The sequence below is a fragment of the Mus caroli genome, unplaced genomic scaffold, assembly GCF_978045245.1.
Source record: "Mus caroli unplaced genomic scaffold, Mus_caroli_1 scaffold_1, whole genome shotgun sequence".
NCBI classification, from domain to species: Eukaryota; Metazoa; Chordata; class Mammalia; order Rodentia; family Muridae; genus Mus; species Mus caroli.
In genome coordinates, this window is record NW_028227256.1 from 6,882,300 (window position 1) to 6,901,930 (window position 19,631).

At 42.7% G+C, this 19,631-nt stretch overlaps 2 protein-coding genes across 2 annotated transcripts in view; both read right to left on the reverse strand.

Moving 5' to 3' along the window:
- Positions 1-2,342: 2,342 nt before the first annotated feature.
- On the reverse strand, positions 2,343-5,287 carry Tcf24 (transcription factor 24). Its single transcript, XM_021167571.3, has 2 exons — positions 4,898-5,287; positions 2,343-2,716 (listed from the first exon to the last, which is right to left on the reverse strand). Exons 1-2 carry the CDS (start codon positions 5,282-5,284, stop codon positions 2,603-2,605), a joined length of 501 nt encoding a protein of 166 aa, XP_021023230.1. The 5' UTR covers positions 5,285-5,287; the 3' UTR covers positions 2,343-2,602.
- A 1,111-nt stretch (positions 5,288-6,398) lies between these two features.
- The window catches only part of Ppp1r42 (protein phosphatase 1 regulatory subunit 42), a 42,053-nt gene continuing 28,820 nt past the window's right edge, over positions 6,399-19,631 (reverse strand). Inside the window, exons 7-9 of the mRNA XM_021167540.2 lie at positions 19,062-19,193; positions 16,555-16,714; positions 6,399-6,688 (exon numbers count right to left, since the gene is read on the reverse strand). Of these exons, the coding sequence (XP_021023199.1) occupies positions 6,577-6,688; positions 16,555-16,714; positions 19,062-19,193 (404 nt within the window). The 3' untranslated portion in view covers positions 6,399-6,576. The remainder of the gene's footprint in view (positions 6,689-16,554; positions 16,715-19,061; positions 19,194-19,631) is intronic.

Consider the following 19,631-nt stretch of genomic DNA (forward strand, 5'->3'; position numbering starts at 1 on the left):
TGTCTGTGCTAATAGGCATGGTGACGGTTCCTAAGCCTCTCCAGCCTTTCTTCAGATAACCTGGCAAGGGCCAGCCCCACCAAGTACAAGAAGGCCGAGATTCTGTGCGTGCTCAGGACAAGGGCACTGTGACTGGAGGTGTATTGGCCATGGTAAGCAGACTATACCTATTTTCTGCTGCAGAGAGTTAAACTTATGAAGACGATTGTGCTGAAGGCCTAGTGAATGGGCCTGACTGCAGATCAAAGAGAACACTGACTGAGAGGAGACAGGAGCACTGGGAACGGGGCGGGGGGGTGGCAGTAAGAGAAAGGGCCAAATGATCCACTTAGTCCGAAGCCACTTTTGTTATGAAGACAATAAACCATGCGGTTATTATTTACTTCAAACAAAAAAAATTTAATTCCATTCCTTATGATACAAACTATGCTACCACCACCTGTACAAATGAAGTTAACAGTGAATGGCTGAGTCCAAATCATATTTTACTTTTTCTTTAATATTAAATGAGTGGATGAATGTATTCATAGAAATTTAAGTGCACACAACAACCGTGTTCTATGGTAATGTGTAGAAAGCAAATGACATGTAGAAAGACTTCATCAGTCACATATAAAGGAAGATTAAAATAAATAACACTTACAAACTATCAGATATAAACCAACATGGCCACAAGTTGAATCATCCAGCAGTAGGCTTGGCAGTCCCCTGATCTTTAACTTCACTGCCGCAAGCGATTGGAAAACTGAGCGGCAAGAGAGTAGGGTTTTTGACTGTTACATAAATTCAGCCAAGTCCACTAATACATCTTTTTCCTTGCCAATCTTTTTGTTTGTTTGTTTTGATTTTTCGAGACAGGGTTTCTCTGTGTAGCCCTGGCTGTCCTGGAACTCACTCTGTAGACCAGGTTGGCCTCGAACTCAGAAATCCACCTGCCTCTGCCTCCCAAGTGCTGGGATTAAAGGCGTGCGCCACAACGTTCCTTGCCAATCTTAAATTGAGTTCAGCAATGTTAAAACTGGGTTCTCAAGAAATGAATAAACTTCACAACTGGAAGAGGGAATCAAAAAGCTACAATAGGTAAAGGGGACATGTTAACAAAGGAATGGGGTTAAGGTCTCATCTCTGTATATTCCATTTTGGGGTTTCAGTAATGTTTTCCCCCAAATCCTGTGTACTGATGGTTCTGGCCATATGGGACTTCTGAGATTTTCCAACTTTGTAAAATCTGTTAGCATATTCAACAACCAAATTAAATATCAGAAAAAAAAAACTTATCTTATTTGTTTTTAGAACCTTTGTAATGACAGGAAGTTAAAGCCGGTGTAATCAAAGTCAGAGCTCTGCTAACACCTTCTCTGAGTGTTCTTCCTTTATTACGTTTATTTGTTTTCTGTGTTGTAGGATGTGCATACCATCAAGTGGAGGTCAGAGGCCAACATTCAGGAGTCAGTTCTCTCTTTCCAGGGTAGGTTGTGGAGCTGAACACATCATGTCAGGCTCGGTGGCAAGCACCTTTACCCACTAAGCCATCCCAAACTGATTTTCCAGTGACTCTTCCTGAACACAAACGGTTGGTATGGTCAGAAGAGAAGGTATTTTCTGGGCCTGTGCTGGTGTGTGGTGCAGCAAGAAAGGGCAGCTGGTTCATCAAGGGGCAGACTCAAGCCTGAGTTTATCTGTGTCTGTAGACTCTCTCATGGTTCAGATCACAGGCAGAACTCCCAAATCAGTGCTGAAAATGCCACTTCCTGGCTGCCTAACTATCCAGGCTGGGAAAAGAGGCAGGATGGATATGGTGTTGCCAGAAGAGAGATGAACCCTGCCAGCCAGTGTCTCCTGAGCCTCTGCTCATACTGGCCTGCTTGGTTAGATCTTAACATTGACTAACCTCTTGAAAGGTGATCATACCATGTTTTATAAAAAAACCAAAACATTTCTAATACTCCATATACAGTTTCTATCTGCAAAAAATAACTATAGATAAAAGTTGCAACAATTTTCACACACACACATTCATACACACAAGCTGAATAATGATCCTATATTTTCTAACTGAAATAGCCAACTCAAAGTACATGCTGGCTTTCACAAAAATTGAATACTAATATAAACATTTTATTTATTATTTTTTTAATTAATTTATTTTTTGAAACAGGGTTTCACTATGTAGTCCTGGCTGGCCTCAAACTCTCTATGTAGAGCAGGCTGGCCTTGAACTTATAGAGATCTGCCTGTCTCTGTATCTTGGAATGCTGGGGTTATAGACATACCATCATGTCACCTAAAACTAAAAGGAAACATCAGTTTGTAACAGACAGTGTATGCATTGTCTGGGTGAGTACAACTCTATGCTTGTGTGTGTGTTCCTTTTTTGTGAATAGCTTCTCTTTACTATTGACACAACGACTAAATAAGCTATATATTTTTATATAGGGCTGATTATTCTATTCCACATTTATTTATACAGATTTTGATATTCCACTACAGGTTCCAATGTAAACTTTCAGAAACAGTGTTTGTTAGGTCCAATGCAATAAGTACAATTATTTCACAGTCTTTAAAAACAATAGCCACCGCTCTGCCAGACCCCACCACACACCTACGGCTGTGAGGCCGTTGAAGTGTTGCTATGGCTTGCCTTTTCTCCAGAGACAGAATGTTTCAGAAACTGGCCAGTTGCACCGATATACAGTCTTGATCGCATGGGCCACTTCTGAAAAGAGAGTACTTAAGTAAGAATCTGAAAGTTAGTACCTATGACAGACAGTGAAGGTATACAATATTTACACTTTAAGATACATTAATGCTAATGAGATTTATTTAGCTAGTAAGGATTAAAATTACAAAGTCTATAGGACAATATGAAGACTTTTTAGCAATACTAGTGATACAAGCAAAGGCTTTGAATTATAACTGTAAAAATAACATACTTGAGTGTTTGACAAGAACCGCAAGAAGTTAAGGAGACTGACTATCGCTGAAATGGAGAAAGTCTAACTGTATTTTAATTCCAAGCGAATCCTAAAGTAAAATTAACTTTAAAACATTGAAGAAGAAGTGCTCAGTTATATACAAAATAGACATCGCTAAAAGTGGCATTAGAAGGATTAGGTAGGCCCAGAACAGCAATGGCAGGCAACTTCACAAAGCAGCCTGCACTTTGGAGTTTGGGCTTTCTGTCTTGTGGTAGGTGACTATAGATAATGATAATGTACTTAATGTTTTGTAATGTGCATGAATAAATGATTTTGTACGTTTACAGCACCATGGCCAATGTCACTCTGACTGGAGTGTGGCTGCAGTTGTTCGGGGCAGCATCATTTGAACATTAGCGCACACACACACCCCAATGTGCAGCACCATCTCTCACAAACGGGGGAATTTTTTATATGTCAAAGAAAACTAAGAAACAAGAATAAAAATGTTAGTAAGTGAGAATGTGCTATCCCCCGGAAAGTCACTTTTTGTGGCAGTCAACAGAAGTCCTACTTTAATGAGAGTCAAGTGCAGTGCTAGTTTGCTCTGCCTGTTTCTTTCTAACCCCGATGTCTCCAGCATTTTGCAATCAAGAAAGCCTTGTTTGACACTGAGGTGAATGACTTGATCTCCTTCTAAATTTTATCAATTATGAGGGAGGCATTTAGCTTCTACTTATGATATTGAAATCTTAATGTTCAAATAGACATTCTTGGGATATATGGCAAACATCAAGTCAGAGATAACTATTAGTGAGGTAGCTGGATCCCATTAATTTAATGCTCACTGTAATACAAAACTCTAAATTGTAATGAGTGACTTTTCAGCTATAAAACTCGGGGATGGAATGAGTTCTATTATTATTATAAATAAATTTAGGTTTTCACACTTAACATTTAAACTGTTTTAAGTCTACCACCATGTCAATAGTATTTTCAAAGTAAGTTTTGTTAAGATGCACTCTATAATTTTAAACACAAATAAAATTAGAGGATGTTTTTATTACATTTCAACAAAATGTTGTTCCTCATTTTTGTTAACTCATAATCTATTCAACACTTAGATACTTAAGATCAAGTTCTAATTGTGTGAATTTGTGTTCAAATACTTCAGAACAGAGTGACACAAATCTGCACACTTAAATCGAGAAAACAGAGATATTCTTCATTTTGAAGAGAAAGATCAATTGAAGGTTTCAGAAGAAATCTAGAAGATGATGCAGAGACCACTGCACTACGGTGAAAATGCAAGTCCCACTCAAGACCACTTCACCTATATGTAAAGAAATCATGCAAAATGGTTTCTCTTGGCTAATCTGAATACAGACCAATTCACTCAACATACACGCAATCTAATATGACAGTTAAAGGAAACATGGGTTTTTTCCTAACATTCTTGGTGGCTGTATATTCCACAAGATTTAACTGTGATTGAAATTGTACTCTATGGGGATGCAGAATGCTTTCATTTGTTTTTAATGATTTTGGCAGGTTTTTTATATATATATATAATTACTTTAGGGGCCAAGAATTAGTTCCACGATTCCGTTTAATTCATGAAGCTTTTGGATTAGCTCAAGAAAAAGACAGTAGGAATGCAACTCTTTAAGTTAAAGACACTTGACACTCGAAGGCATGAATGTAACTTAGTTGTTACCAGGTAGTCAGAAGGTACAACAGCCGACCTATTTTTCACCCTGAAAGACCGAAAATCTTTACCAAGCTTGAGAAATTTGTGTGCGAGCCCAGGTAGAATTAAACGCTCCAGCCTCCAGATTGCAAACTGTTAAGCAGCAGCCTCTTGCAGTGGGGACCTTGTCACCATCGCCCAGGTGGCTGGGAGGAATGCCAGCTCGGTGGGATCTGCTCAGGCGGTGACAGTGTGACTCGAGGGCTCCGAGCCCAGAAGAGTTGCCTACCTTAACTGGGTGCAGATAGCCGTCGCCTCGCAAGGCGCCCAGACCGGGGTCTCCCGGCGCGTCGGTGTCGTCCTGCAGGCTGCGGGTGAGGTGGGCGATGTAGGTGGTGGCCAGCAGCAGCACGTCCAGCTTGGACAGCTTGGTGTCTGGCGGCACCGACGGCAGCGTGCGCTGCAGCTCCAGGAAGGCGTGTCGCAGGGTTTGCACACGGCTGCGCTCCCGCGCGGCGTTCGCGGCGGCTGGACGGCCACCCCCGGAGCGCGCCGCGACCCCGCTGAGGCCTGTTGGCCCGGTCCCGGTCGGTCCTGGGCTCCAGTCGCGGGCGGCGGCGGGCGGCGGGGCGGACTCCGCGCTGCGTGGGCTGCTAGCGGCACGGCCGCGCTCCATGGCGACTCCCGCTCCGATTTCCCCGGCGTGCACTGCAAAGGAGCGGGCGGCCCTGAGCCCCGGCCTCGCCCTCGCCCTCGAGTCCCCAGGTGCTGAACTGCTCCTGAAGGCGCCCAGGACTCAGCCTCCGGTCCCCGCTGACACACCCTGCCCGCCCGCCCGCCCGGGGAAACGGGGCTGCGGGACTCACCTCGGACTTGGCGTCACCTCACCTTTCCTCCCCCGCGCAGCGGCCGTGCGGGGTTCGGCTGAGCAGGGCTAGGCGGCCAAGGGCGTCGAGCGGGTCACTCCATCCTTGTCCAGGCTCTGCGCCGCCTTTTATGTGGGCGTCCGAAGCCAGCAAAGCCACGTCGGGCCGAGAGGGTCTCCCACCCGAGCCCTTGGGTTAGGGGCAGCGGCGTCCCGGAGCCGCCCCCTCGGCGGACAGACTCATCAATCAAACCGCTCGGGGGTGGGGCGGACGCCTGGCCCCGCCCCCTCTGGCCGGAAGGTTGAGAGTAGTTTACAGTGGTCCAGCTGGGACGGGACCCCGCGGTTTAGTACAGCGGGATTTCAGGAGCAGAGCCGTCGAGTGTGCGTCCCTGTCCGCCTTTAATTCTACAAGGTGATTCTTGCAGTAGAAGCCTTTCCTCAGTACACCGTGACCTAGAGACCCACCACCGCCACGGCCACCTTGCCGCCTCGGCACCCGCTCGCCCACAGGCTCACGCTGGCCCCGGCGCCGGCGGGACTCAGTGCTGCAGCCCGTGGCGGACGCGGTTCTCGCCTCAGCCCAGCCAGATTCTCTGAACCGGGATAGGAATCAGAGCGGTTTCCTCTTTGAAGGTTCTGAGTATCAGATATGAAATGTCACAGAGGGCAGGACGAGTATAGATTCGCGAACATTTCGCTGCAGATTTCTAACTTTCCACGTCGGGAATACCAAGCAGTAAGCTAGCAACGTAGGACTTTTTATACCACGATGGACCGGAACGTGGACTTGTCAGTGAATCACGGTGATTCTAAGACTGTAATGGGCTTTAGGCTTTAGAAAGCACACTCAGATTTCCTTGATTCAAAAGGACTTGTGTTGAATAAGAAACCACATAATAAGAAACCACATTTTATTTCCTGGTAAATTTTATTTAACAGCTAATAAAGTAAATAGATCCCAGAATTCACGCACATAAAGCAAAGTCTCAGATTCTATAAAGAAACAAACAACTTACAGACCGAGATAAGTGAAGTCTACAAACCCTCAAAACATGCTGTTGCCTAGTTCTATGAAGAAATCAAATCACTCGAGGCTGAATTTACTCCTTTTTCTCAGACAAATTTTCCTTTACTTTTGGGTTTTGGAGAAGGTGAGGTTCATGGATATCGTTTTTTGTTAGCAAGCTTTCAGATTCCTTCAAGGACAGATTCCTGTATTTACAAACAAAAACACACCAGCATTTAATTGACATGCAAAAAAGATGATAAAGAACCCAGGACACACTGTTGGTAGAAAAGGTTCCTAACTATCCAGGCTTCCCTGCTTTGAGAGGCACACAGACATAGGGAGGTTAGGTGGGCTGTGGCTGTGCAGAGACGCCTGGAGACATCTTTCTAGTTAGCCTGTTGCTCACCTGGACAGCCCCGGCTGGCAGCAGAGCAGGTGATGCCCAACAGTGTGTGAGAAGACTGAGGTTCACAGACCAGACCACTGAGCCTCTCCTTTTTTGTCCTATCTTTGCTATTCTATGCAGACTGATTCTAAGTCCAAATTCCTGTGAGAGACTTTTATAGTTAAATTTCAGTCACTTTAACTACAGGTAATTCTAAAACTCCACTATTTCATATCAACTATTTCATAAGTAGCAGGCAGCACATGGCACTTTTCATGTGTTGAGCGCTTTACAGGTTTATTCTCAGTTTGCCTTTACAAAAGCTGAGGATGGGGTTCCAGGATTGGGCCACTTGGCCAGTGTTGAATACCTAGTAAAAGGCTAAGGCCGAGATCAAGCAAGTAGGTTGTCACTAATGTTTATAATCTTTGCCATACTATCGAGTATTTGGGTTTTTATGTTTTTGGTTTTTTGAGACAGGGTTTCTCTGTATAGCCCTGGCTGTCCTGGAACTCACTTTGTAGACCAGGCTGGCCTCGAACTCAAAAATCCACCTGCCTCTGCCTCCCGAAAGCTGGGATTAAAGACGTGCACCACCACGCCAGGCTCTAAGAATTATTAAGTTATTCTTAAGTCTTTTAAATGTATTTAAATTTATTTGAGTTATGTTAAGATTGTCTTTATGATTAAAGCTAGAAAGCAAATATTACATAGCATAGAATAAAATGCTTAAACATTTTATACTATACATATATTTTGTATACATTTAACAATAAATTGGTTTCAATTATTTGTTGTTTAAATCAAGGAACAGCTTTTAGCCTGGTATGGTGGCACATGTCTTTAATACCAGCTCTTGGGAGGCAGAGGCAGGCAGATCTCTGTGAGTTCCAGGACAGCCTAGTCTACATATCAAGTTCCAGGATAGCCAGGGCAAAAAAGAGATCCTGTCTCAAAACAAACAAACAAACAAACAAACAAACACCTTTTATAGTTAAATGTATCCTTCTGAGTGAATAGTTTAAGTTTGAGATGTATATACAGTGCTACAAGTACCATGAGAATAAGGACACAGAACACTCCGTTATCTGCCACAATTCCCTTTTTGAAGTCAACCCACCTCAAGTTCCTGGTGAGTCGTGATCTAGTTTCTGTCACTATGGCCCTTTTGCCAAAATAGTACACAAATAGAAGCACATTGTAGGTTTCTTTTAAAATGTACCTAATTTCAATTAATGCTTTTGAGACCCATTCATGTTTAGTATATCAATGGCTCATTTCTTCTCATTGCACAATCGCGTTCTTAGGGTGTGTGTGTATGTATAATACACATGTATAATACGTATATGTTACAGGTTGTTTATCTATATCCCACTTGAGATATATGTGGTTGCCTTAAGTATTTCGTGATTACAATTACCACATTATAAACACCCAGGTAAAGTTTCTTTTGGGTGTAGACTTTCATTTGACCTTGGAAATTTTCTGTGCATGGATTGGACTGTATATTTAATTTTGTAATGTATCAAATTATTGTGCTATGCGGCCTCATTTTTCACTTCCTGTTTTTAGTGTATGAGTTCTAGGAACTCCATATTTATCAATATTTGGAGACTTATTTCTATTTCTTACCTGTTCTAATATGTATTGTTTTCCTCTGTGTGTGTGTGCATATGTGTGCATGTGGAGGCTAGAGATTGATTTTTGGTGTCCTTGTCTGTCAGTTTCTCTACACCTTTTGTGTTTGTGTTTGTTTTTTGTTTGTTTAGACGTTTTTGAGCCAGGGTTCTTCTCTGAGCCTAGATCTCATCAATTTGCCTAGGTTGGCAGACAGTGAGCTTCAGGGAACCACCCATCCCCACCCCCTAAACTGTAAAGATGTTCCAGGCCTGGGCTTTATGTAGGTGTTGGAGATTCGAATGCAGGACCTCTTGCACTTTACTGAATGAGCCAGCTCTCCACCTGCTCTAATGTGTTACTGTTAAAGACAAAGACTGAACCAATATTTACTTAAACCACTTTACAACCTAGAGCTCTTGCTTGCCAGCAGCTCTGATTTCTCAAGTCCATGTAGACCTGCCCACATAGCTCCGGGCCTTTGTGCCTGTGGTGCTTTTAGCTGCACACAGTTGTGCTTGTCCATTTATCTTAGTCACTTCCTCACTTGTGTGACTTTCTGGACCTTCCTGGACCTGGGAATATTCTGAGTGGAGTCCTTGAGAGCTTTACAATTGGAGTCAGAATATTCTTTTATTGAAGAAGTCTGGTATTTAAAAATTATTTGAATGATAAGATTTATATTTCAAAATATAAGCATCTTAAAATGGAAAGTAAGAGTTATGTTAAAGCCGGGCATGGTGGCTCACGCCTTTAATCCCAGCACTCGGGAGGCAGAGGCAGGCAGATTTCTGAGTTCAAGGACAGCCTGGTCTACAGAGTGAGTTCCAGGACAGCCAGGGCTACACAGAGAAACCCTGTCTTGAAAAACAAACAAACAAACAAACAAAAAAGAATTATGTTAAATTATTAGGCTTATATTGACAGCATTGAAGCCAGAATGTCCAAACACTAGCTTAGCCTGTTATAATGGAAATCTTTATGTTGCTTTCCACTATTGCTCTTAGGGATGTCTCTTACTCTCAAGAGACTTTGAGAACTGCAAATCAAAATGTTTCTATCTACCTATACACCCGATGCTTATGTTGCGTGTGAAATTAAGTATACTGAAGGAAAGATTAGCAAAATAAAACTAAAAATGTTTTTGATTTTGCATGTAAGTTTATGTAAAAGCATCCTAGAGTTTTATGCCTAAATATATTATCACAGTTCTTAAAATCCTTTTTGAAGCACATAGATCTGTTATTACAACTGTTTAAACACAGCATCACCAGTTGTGAAAGCCAGTTATTTTAACTATTAGAATCTGTTAAAAAGATTTATTTATACATGTAGGTGCTCTCATCTGCATGCACACGTGCACAGCACAAAAGGGTAATAGATCCCTGGGACTACCCTTATAGACAGCTGTGAGCTGCCATATGGGTGCCAGGAATGGAACTCAGGACCTCTGGAAGAACAGCCTACATGCTCTTAACTGCTGGGCTACCTCTCCAGCCTTAGAATCCACCTTTAATTCAAAGAAACTTCCTCCCACATCTTAGCAAATGCCTTAACTAGGTATTTCACAAATAGGTAACCAACATGGAGGGAACACATTCCTGTGAATTACGAGTCCCAGGGATGCGTGTTCCTTAAAGGTATCTAAAACCCAGCCTGACCTAACCCTTCACAAATGTATTTCTAAATTAGCAAAATACATGGGTCTATGGGTATCAGCATGGCTTGGAGTTGGGAGATAGTTAAGTAGCCATTTGCTCTCTTCATGGTATAGTGCTGTACATGTATTTTCGGTGGATCTTATGAGCAGCAGCTATGGGTTTAATGTCTATTTTTTAAATCACCAAGGTTCAAGCACCCCCTAGCATATTTGAAGAAAGGAAACATCTGTCAGAAGTGCTCACTGTGACAAATACAGAGGGAAGTGACAATGTGTGCTGCCTTTGCTTATTTAATACCATACATTATTTTTAATTGAACAGTGAAGGCATTTGTTCAGAACCAGACTTTAAGTAAAAAATAATTTAGACCTAATCTTTAATTAAAGCATACTTTGATAGTATCAAGTTCAGTTTGAGGGTCAGAAACAACGTCAATAAGTCTGAATTTTTCCTCCCTCCAGGGAAAGCAGACTTGTGTAAATATACACGTGTAGGCTGCATGCATTTATAAGAGACGGGAAAAACATTCCCCTGTCTTCGGACAGCTGTTGCTTTGTGGTGCACCGATTTGTGTGCAGGCACAACTGCCTATGTGCAGAGCCTTGAAGGAAGTGTGCAACAGATTGTTGCTTTTGGAACATGTACTGCTTTCAACCCTGCTTGCTCCTCACCTTGGATGTTAAATATAGCTTGTAAAAATATACTGTGGATGCCACCTCATTTTCACCTTGGAAAGAGTTAAGGGGAAGAGTTGCTTCAATAGATTTTCTTAGAAACTGAACATAATCTGATCTTTGTGTGTGTGTTCAGATGGTGTGTGTGTGTTCAGATGGAGTGTGTGTGTTCAGATGGTGTGTGTTCAGATGGTGTGTGTTCAGATGGTGTGTGTGTGTTCAGATGGTGTGTGTGTGTTCAGATGGAGTGTGTGTGTTTAGATGGTGTGTGTTCAGATGGTGTGTGTTCAGATGGTGTGTGTTCAGATGGTGTGTGTGTGTTCAGATGGTATGTGTGTCTGTGTGCTTGTGTTCAGATGGTGTGTGTGTCTGTGTGCTTGTGTTCAGATGGTGTGTGTGTCTGTGTGTTTGTGTTCAGATGGTGTGTGTTCAGATGGTGTGTGTGTCTGTGTGCTTGTGTTCAGATGGTGTGTGTGTCTGTGTGTTTGTGTTCAGATGGTGTGTGTTCAGATGGTGTGTGTGTCTGTGTGCTTGTGTTCAGATGGTGTGTGTGTCTGTGTGTGTGTGTTCAGATGGTGTGTGTGTTCAGATGGTGTGTGTGTGTTCAGATGGTGTGTGTGTGTTCAGATGGTGTGTGTGTCTGTGTGCTTGTGTTCAGATGGTGTGTGTGTCTGTGTGTGTGTGTTCAGATGGTGTGTATGTGTGTTCAGATGGTGTGTGTGTCTGTGTGTTTGTGTTCAGATGGTGTGTGTTCAGATGGTGTGTGTGTCTGTGTGCTTGTGTTCAGATGGTGTGTGTGTCTGTGTGTGTGTGTTCAGATGGTGTGTGTGTTCAGATGGTGTGTGTGTGTTCAGATGGTGTGTGTGTCTGTGTGTTTGTGTTCAGATGGTGTGTGTTCAGATGGTGTGTGTGTTCAGATGGTGTGTGTGTGTTCAGATGGTGTGTATGTCTGTGTGTTTGTGTTCAGATGGTGTGTGTGTGTTCAGATGGTGTGTGTGTGTTCAGATGGTGTGTGTGTTCAGATGGTGTGTGTGTGTTCAGATGGTGTGTGTGTCTGTGTGCTTGTGTTCAGATGGTGTGTGTGTCTGTGTGTTTGTGTTCAGATGGTGTGTGTTCAGATGGTGTGTGTGTCTGTGTGCTTGTGTTCAGATGGTGTGTGTGTCTGTGTGTGTGTGTTCAGATGGTGTGTGTGTTCAGATGGTGTGTGTGTGTTCAGATGGTGTGTGTGTGTTCAGATGGTGTGTGTGTCTGTGTGCTTGTGTTCAGATGGTGTGTGTGTCTGTGTGTGTGTGTTCAGATGGTGTGTATGTGTGTTCAGATGGTGTGTGTGTCTGTGTGTTTGTGTTCAGATGGTGTGTGTTCAGATGGTGTGTGTGTCTGTGTGCTTGTGTTCAGATGGTGTGTGTGTCTGTGTGTGTGTGTTCAGATGGTGTGTGTGTTCAGATGGTGTGTGTGTGTTCAGATGGTGTGTGTGTCTGTGTGTTTGTGTTCAGATGGTGTGTGTTCAGATGGTGTGTGTGTCTGTGTGCTTGTGTTCAGATGGTGTGTGTGTCTGTGTGTGTGTGTTCAGATGGTGTGTATGTGTGTTCAGATGGTGTGTGTGTCTGTGTGTTTGTGTTCAGATGGTGTGTGTTCAGATGGTGTGTGTGTCTGTGTGCTTGTGTTCAGATGGTGTGTGTGTCTGTGTGTGTGTGTTCAGATGGTGTGTGTGTTCAGATGGTGTGTGTGTGTTCAGATGGTGTGTGTGTCTGTGTGTTTGTGTTCAGATGGTGTGTGTTCAGATGGTGTGTGTGTCTGTGTGCTTGTGTTCAGATGGTGTGTGTGTGTCTGTGTGTGTGTGTTCAGATGGTGTGTATGTGTGTTCAGATGGTGTGTGTGTCTGTGTGTTTGTGTTCAGATGGTGTGTGTTCAGATGGTATGTGTGTCTGTGTGCTTGTGTTCAGATGGTGTGTGTTCAGATGGTGTGTATGTCTGTGTGTTTGTGTTCAGATGGTGTGTGTGTGTTCAGATGGTGTGTGTGTTCAGATGGTGTGTGTGTGTTCAGATGGTGTGTGTGTCTGTGTGCTTGTGTTCAGATGGTGTGTGTGTCTGTGTGTGTGTGTTCAGATGGTGTGTATGTGTGTTCAGATGGTGTGTGTGTCTGTGTGTTTGTGTTCAGATGGTGTGTGTTCAGATGGTGTGTGTGTCTGTGTGCTTGTGTTCAGATGGTGTGTGTGTCTGTGTGTGTGTGTTCAGATGGTGTGTGTGTTCAGATGGTGTGTGTGTGTTCAGATGGTGTGTGTGTCTGTGTGCTTGTGTTCAGATGGTGTGTGTGTCTGTGTGTTTGTGTTCAGATGGTGTGTGTTCAGATGGTGTGTATGTTCAGATGGTGTGTATGTGTGTTCAGATGGTGTGTGTGTCTGTGTGTTTGTGTTCAGATGGTGTGTGTTCAGATGGTGTGTGTGTCTGTGTGCTTGTGTTCAGATGGTGTGTGTGTGTTCAGATGGTGTGTGTGTCTGTGTGTTTGTGTTCAGATGGTGTGTGTGTCTGTGTGTTTGTGTTCAGATGGTGTGTGTGTGTTCAGATGGTGTGTGTGTCTGTGTGTTTGTGTTCAGATGGTGTGTGTGTCTGTGTGTTTGTGTTCAGATGGTGTGTGTTCAGATGGTGTGTGTGTCTGTGTGCTTGTGTTCAGATGGTGTGTGTTTGTGTTTAGATGGTGTTTGTGTTTAAATGGTGTGGGTGTGTGCACGAGAGTGCGCACACACACATGCTCATTGGGTCTTGAACATATGACACTAGGCAAATATGTTCTACCATTGATCAATACTCCAGGGCAATTTATTTTTTCCTGGGGGACGTTTTGTGAAAACAAAAACTATATTTCTTTTCCTTCTTTCCTTTTTAGTGATTTAGTTACTTTAACTTATTTTATGTGCATTGATGTTTTGTATGCATGTATGTGTCTGTGCAAGGGTGTTGGATCCCCTAAAAATGGAGTCACAGACAGCTCTTGAGCTGCCATGTGGGTGCTGGGAATTGAACTCAGGTCTTTTGGAAGTAGACAGTGCTCTTAACTGCTGAGCCATCTCTCCAACCCCTCCAGACCAAATTATTAATACGTTGTCTTTTGTACCTTACCAATCTTCCAATTTTAATCTTACTGTCCTTTAGGATTTTGGTTTTGCTTTGACATTAACTTACTAAAGGTGGCATGGTTGCATTCATAGATGAAAGTGACAAGCCATACATTAGCCTTCTGCCTTGTATGTGTGGTATATTTCAATTGAAAATGGAAATTACATGAATGAATTGTGATATGGAAACAAAAATGGAAAGTAGCTCATGAGAGCAAATAAGATTTCCTCTCCTAATTACTAAAATGCATCAGGCACACCCCAAAAGTACTTGAGGAAGTTCGATAATTTGGTCACCTTTTATTAAAAAGAGACATAAACTAATGTTGCCATCCAATCAGACTTAAACCAAAACAGTATTTGGCATACTTTCAGGAAAATATATTTTCCTAAGGAGTTAATAAACATTTAAAGAGAGCTTTGCCTAACATTTTTTTCCATAGCTAAATCTGAAAACTCTGAATTGAACATACTCAGTTTCACATAGTGGCAGGAGTGTCTCACAAACCTCCTGTTCTGCTAGCCTTGTTTAGAGCACCCCATGCTTGCAGTGGAGATGGTTTCTATTTTAAAAGATGCCCTTCGCTCCGAGGTTGGTTAGGATAAAGAGAGGAGAGTGGTTCCCACTGTCTCTTTATTGTACTGCTAATGATCTAGACTTTGCACATGGATACAGAATGTATACTGTGCCACAGATCACTGTAGATCCAGTTACTATGTGGTAATGTATAATGTTCACCAACTTCATTTCCTGAGGCCATGTTTATTTTACTTGTTTGTTGTTTAATTCACCTTGTGACATATAAGCAGTACTTGTGGAAGCCCTTGACAAAGAAACAAAATAAAATAAAATAAAATAAACCAACCAACCAACCAAACAAACAAAAACAACCCACCACCACCACCAACAACAACAAATGGAGCTGTGGAGTTTATAGGTCATTGTCTGTCCTTGAGAGACTGTGTGTGGGGGGGGTGAGGCTCTGGATTTGCAGGTGGTGTGTGAACAGCAAAGCATGTTCTCACACAGCTCCCATGTTACTGTGAATGGAGAAGAGGCGAAAACCAAAACTAGGATTCCTTTTGCAGTCTTCCTCTCCTCCTTCCCTTCTTCCCTCCCTCCATCAAACTTTTCAGAGAACTACAAACTCTAGGTCTGCACTACTGTCAGCTGAGCTGCTCTGTGGCAGGCAGGGGTAGGGCCGGGCCCCAGTGCCTCCACAGGGCTTCTTCTGCTGGGCTTGGCTAGAGATTGTCAAGTCATGACTGAGAGACAGGATCCCTGAAATGAGCATCACTTGACAGACCTACCTGCCTGCCCTCAACAGGCAGTTCCAGAAAGATGAATACAACTCTCAAGTACATCTACTAGCTCTGATTACCTTCTCAGTGAAACATGTATTACCCTTCATTATAGTAATGAACTCTACTGTCCGACTGGAAGGTCAGCAGAGCAATCATTGGACTGCTATCAGTGCAAAGGAAGAGCTCCGTTGTAGCACAGTGGTAGAATGCTTGTCTTGCATGACTGAGGACCTTGGTTCAATCTCAGTACTGCTTGGGAGGGGGAAGGGAGGGAGATTAAACATATAGAAGGAAAACTGTCCATAAATGGGAACATGGTTGGAATAATATGTGTAGAATGTGTTAACATCTATCTAGCTAACAATGTCCTTAGCATTGCCAACATTATACATTACATCAATTGTGGCAGATCTGGCTCCCCACCTAGGTTGTAAAATACTTGAGATTAGGATTGTCTTATTTGAATTTTTTTTAGGACCTCTTTTGACTCAGGCTGGCCTTGAACTTGTTGTTTAGCTGGTGACAACCATGACCACTTAATCATCCTGGTCCAACCTCCAGAGTTCTGGGATTTTAGCTGGCCACTTCTTATTTGTATTTCTGTGTTATATTGTTTAATGCCTGGGAAGTATGTATTTTAGAATAAAGGAGGTTATTTCCTGGAATGGTATAAGTTTGTATAGAAGCAATGTAATTTTTTAATAAACAAACAAACAAAACAAAACAACCTTTTTGCTAGCAAGTTTATAACAGATTTATATAGAGCTGAAATAAGTTTAGAATCAAAGTTAGACTGGAGATTCAAATCTTTTTTTGGATCATAAACCCCTTTGGGAGTGAATGAAGCTTCCAATGTCTCCAGAGAATAGGCTCAGAACTTTTGGCTGGGAGCAGAGGAGAAAGTAGTCTACATACTCCCTGTGTGCCTCCTTTCTGCTGCCATCTGTCACACCCTCTTCCTTCCACCCCCTGTCACTAGAGCCCATCACTCCCTGAGGCCTCTAGGTGGTCCCTTTCCTCTCAAGATTCAGACATCTTTAGGGACTTTCCTGCCCCTACCTTTCCTTCCCTGAGTGCATCTAGAAACTCCCAACTTTTCTAGAACCATCCCTACCCTCCACAGTTTTATGAATGTTTGTGGTGACCAACATTAAAGTGTGTGTGTGTGTGTGTGTGTGTGTGTGTGTGTGTGTGTGTGTGTGTAAAAAGAACAGAGAACAGATAGCTAGGAGGATCTCTCTTCGTCTGTGTTGACAATGAGATAGCCTCACTCCCCTGAAAAAGACAAACTATAGAAACGTTTGAAGGACCTACCCTATGTCTTCAGTAATTGTAGTTCTATCTTCTTGGGGGCATTTTGAAGCTGCATTTCCGTGTACAAGGCATCTCTGCACATCGGAGAAGAAGATTACTTTAGGCTTACCCACCTGTGGGTAACAAACAGGAACTATGTGATGCACTGTTTCAAAGTTACCTGCAGCATACAAAGAATTAAAGGCATCCTGCTTTGAAACTAATTACCAGATTATCAAATAGTATATGTTAGTATCTTAAATTATATGTTATGGGATGGAATTAAACAAAGACAAATCTACAGTAAAGTCAATAATGATTTAATACCCAAAATAAAACATCACAGACGTTTACACATTAAAAAAAAACACAAGAAAATTCATAGTTAATTCTTTAGAGAAAATGAACATGTTAGCCTTAATAAAAACATAATTGACTTAAATATTGCTCTTTTAAATTTATTTTCAAAGTAATGTTTAGGGTGTGAACTAGTCATGTATAGTTAGTTGTTGAGATATGTTCATACCTTTACTTGAGCAGTTATCATTCTATATCATTTATGGTTTCTTGCATGATGTCCCTTTTAGTGGGGAAGGCCTTGTTTACCTCTAAGCCCTGTAAAAGTAACTTTTTGTTTGTTTGGGTTTTTTTTTGTTTGTTTGTTTGTTTTTTCGAGACAGGGTTTCTCTGTATAGCCCTGGCTGTCCTGGAACTCACTTTGTAGACCAGGCTGGCCTCAAACCCAGAAATCTGCTTGCCTCTGCCTCCCGAGTGTTGGGATTAAAGGCGTGCGCCACCACTGCCCGGCCTTAAAAGTAACTTTTATTCACCTGATATAACTGTAATCTCAGAAGCTTACTTCTGAATAAGCTCACCCTTTTTAGCTCTTTCTGAACTCTTTTTCTTTCTTTCTTCTTTCTTCCTTTCTTTCTTCTTTCTTTCCTTCCTTTCTTTCTTCCTCTCTCTCTCTTTCTTTTTTCAAGACAGGGTTTCTCTGTGTAACCCTGGCTGTCCTGGAACTCACTCTGTAAACCAGGCTGGTCTTGAACTCAGAAATCTGCCTGCCTCTACCTCCCAAGTGCTGGGATTAAAGGCCTGGGCCACCATGCCCGGCTGTAGGTTTAGTTTTCGTGTTTAATTCTATGTGTATTCCAATATTAATAAGATGCTTTGGTGTGGTACTGAAAGCCATAAAATGCTGGAGGGGGGAGGGGGGAGGAGCTAGAGTGCTATACAGTACTCTACCAGTGAGCTGGCATGCCCTTCCCTATTTTGAGACAGGAAAAGTTGCCTGGACCAGCCTCAAATTTGAACTCTCTCTGCCTTAGCCTTCTTAATATCTAAGAATACAGCCAGGAGGAAAAACAAGAAATGCCTCCTGTGTGCTTTACAAGTTTCAGACCCTGGGAGATGTGCATTGCTAGCACAGTGTCAACTATTGACATACTGTCAGCTAACCAAGTCCCAAACTCTCCTAAGTGCTTTCCAATGGTCCCTACTCAGAGGCAGGATATGGCAAGATCGCCAGACCCCCACCCTCACCGTGCCTTTCTACTCCACCTTCCTCACTTCAACCTTCTCCTAGAGTGACAGACCTCTGTGCTGTCTCTGCAACTGTCCTGCCCGGGGTCCAATCCCTCACAGCTGCCCTGGAATGCTTCCAGCTCCTGCATCCAAAGGTACCAAGAAAAGTTAGTTGTGGAGCAAGATGCTGAGACTCACACACTATTGTGGGTGCAAGAGGCTTATTGCACTAAAGACTCTGCGGGTCAGGTCTGGTAGGCTTCTTCATATGGCCAAGATAACTGTTACATTACTCTTATTTGCATTTAGTTGCATTAATTAGGCAGAGGCTAGGATGTCTTTTCTAACACAGCCAAGCATACCATAACCCAAGCATTTAGGCTCTAGCATGTGCACAAGACATGGACTGGCCACAGAGTGCAGGTCAGATGTGGTTGACTTATATTTCATTTTAATATTTGTTTGTTGATTTTACTGGATCTCATTCCATTGCCTAGACTGTCATGGAACTCATCATGTAACTCAGATTGGCCTTAAACTGATTGTGATCCTCCTGTTTCAGCATCCTGAGTGCTGGGTTATGGATGTGAGCAACCATGTATACAAATTTTTATCTTAATAAAAAAAATGGGATTGTTTTGCACTGATGTTATAGTGACTTAGGTTTCACAGTTTATAATTTGACTGTTTTATCATTTTATGCAACTGACATATGTACTTGCTGGAATAAAACCTCATATTTTCCCCACACTCAGCATGATCCTGTATGTGGCTAACACAGGCTCAGCCAGTGTGAACCCAGTGCAGGGTTTGTTCATACTGGCTACCATTTTCACTGCAGGTAAAATTTCTATCTTTATCTTCGTTGACAACTAGGTAACTGAATACACATTAAAGGCCAAAATCCCCACCACAGTAAACCCTCACCACTACCCACTTGGTTTTTGTAGCTTGTGTGACACTGCTCCCTTTGCTGGAAGTGGTGGCTAGTGATGAACACTTACTTATGTAGGAGTTGCTTGCATCCTCACTTCTGCTCCTCCTTTTCTTGCTGATTTTCTTGGCATCTTTGGATGCTTTCCAATTCGTTAGGAATTGTCTTTCCATATCTTTTATTTCTTTTCCATCAAGAAATTCTGGAGAAGACATGTATGTTAAAAATACAGTGTGTGTGTGTGTGTGTGTGTGTGTGTGTGTGTGTGTGTGTGTGTATACATATATATATGAAAATAAAAATATATACTTCCAGTTACAAACCCTGGTTCAAGGTCAATGGTGACCTGCCTTCAAGATCTGCTGGTACAATAGAGGCACATGCGTTTTGGGAGTAACCAACTACTCTCTGATGGCACCCATGCTTGACCCTGTGGCCAAGAGCCTGAAAGTGGATAAGCAATGAGGCTAGGGGAAAACTAAGTCCTATTGTTCTGCTAAAGGAACACATGCTATTAGGAAATGACTCCTAATGAGTCAGTGCCTTGTTCGGCCGTTGTCAGAGAAGCTTCTTGCAGTAGATGGGAACTAACACCAACACCCACAACTGGACACTGCACAACGAGTGAGAGACCAAGCTC

Coding starts and splice junctions, on each gene's coding strand:
- Tcf24 (XM_021167571.3), bottom strand. CDS start 5,284: ATGGAGCGCGGCCGTGCCGCTAGCAGCCCACGCAGCGCGGAGTCCGCC. Junction 2,717..4,897: donor GCTATCTGCACCCAGTTAAG/GTAGGCAACTCT, acceptor CTCTCTTTTCAG/AAGTGGCCCATGCGATCAAG.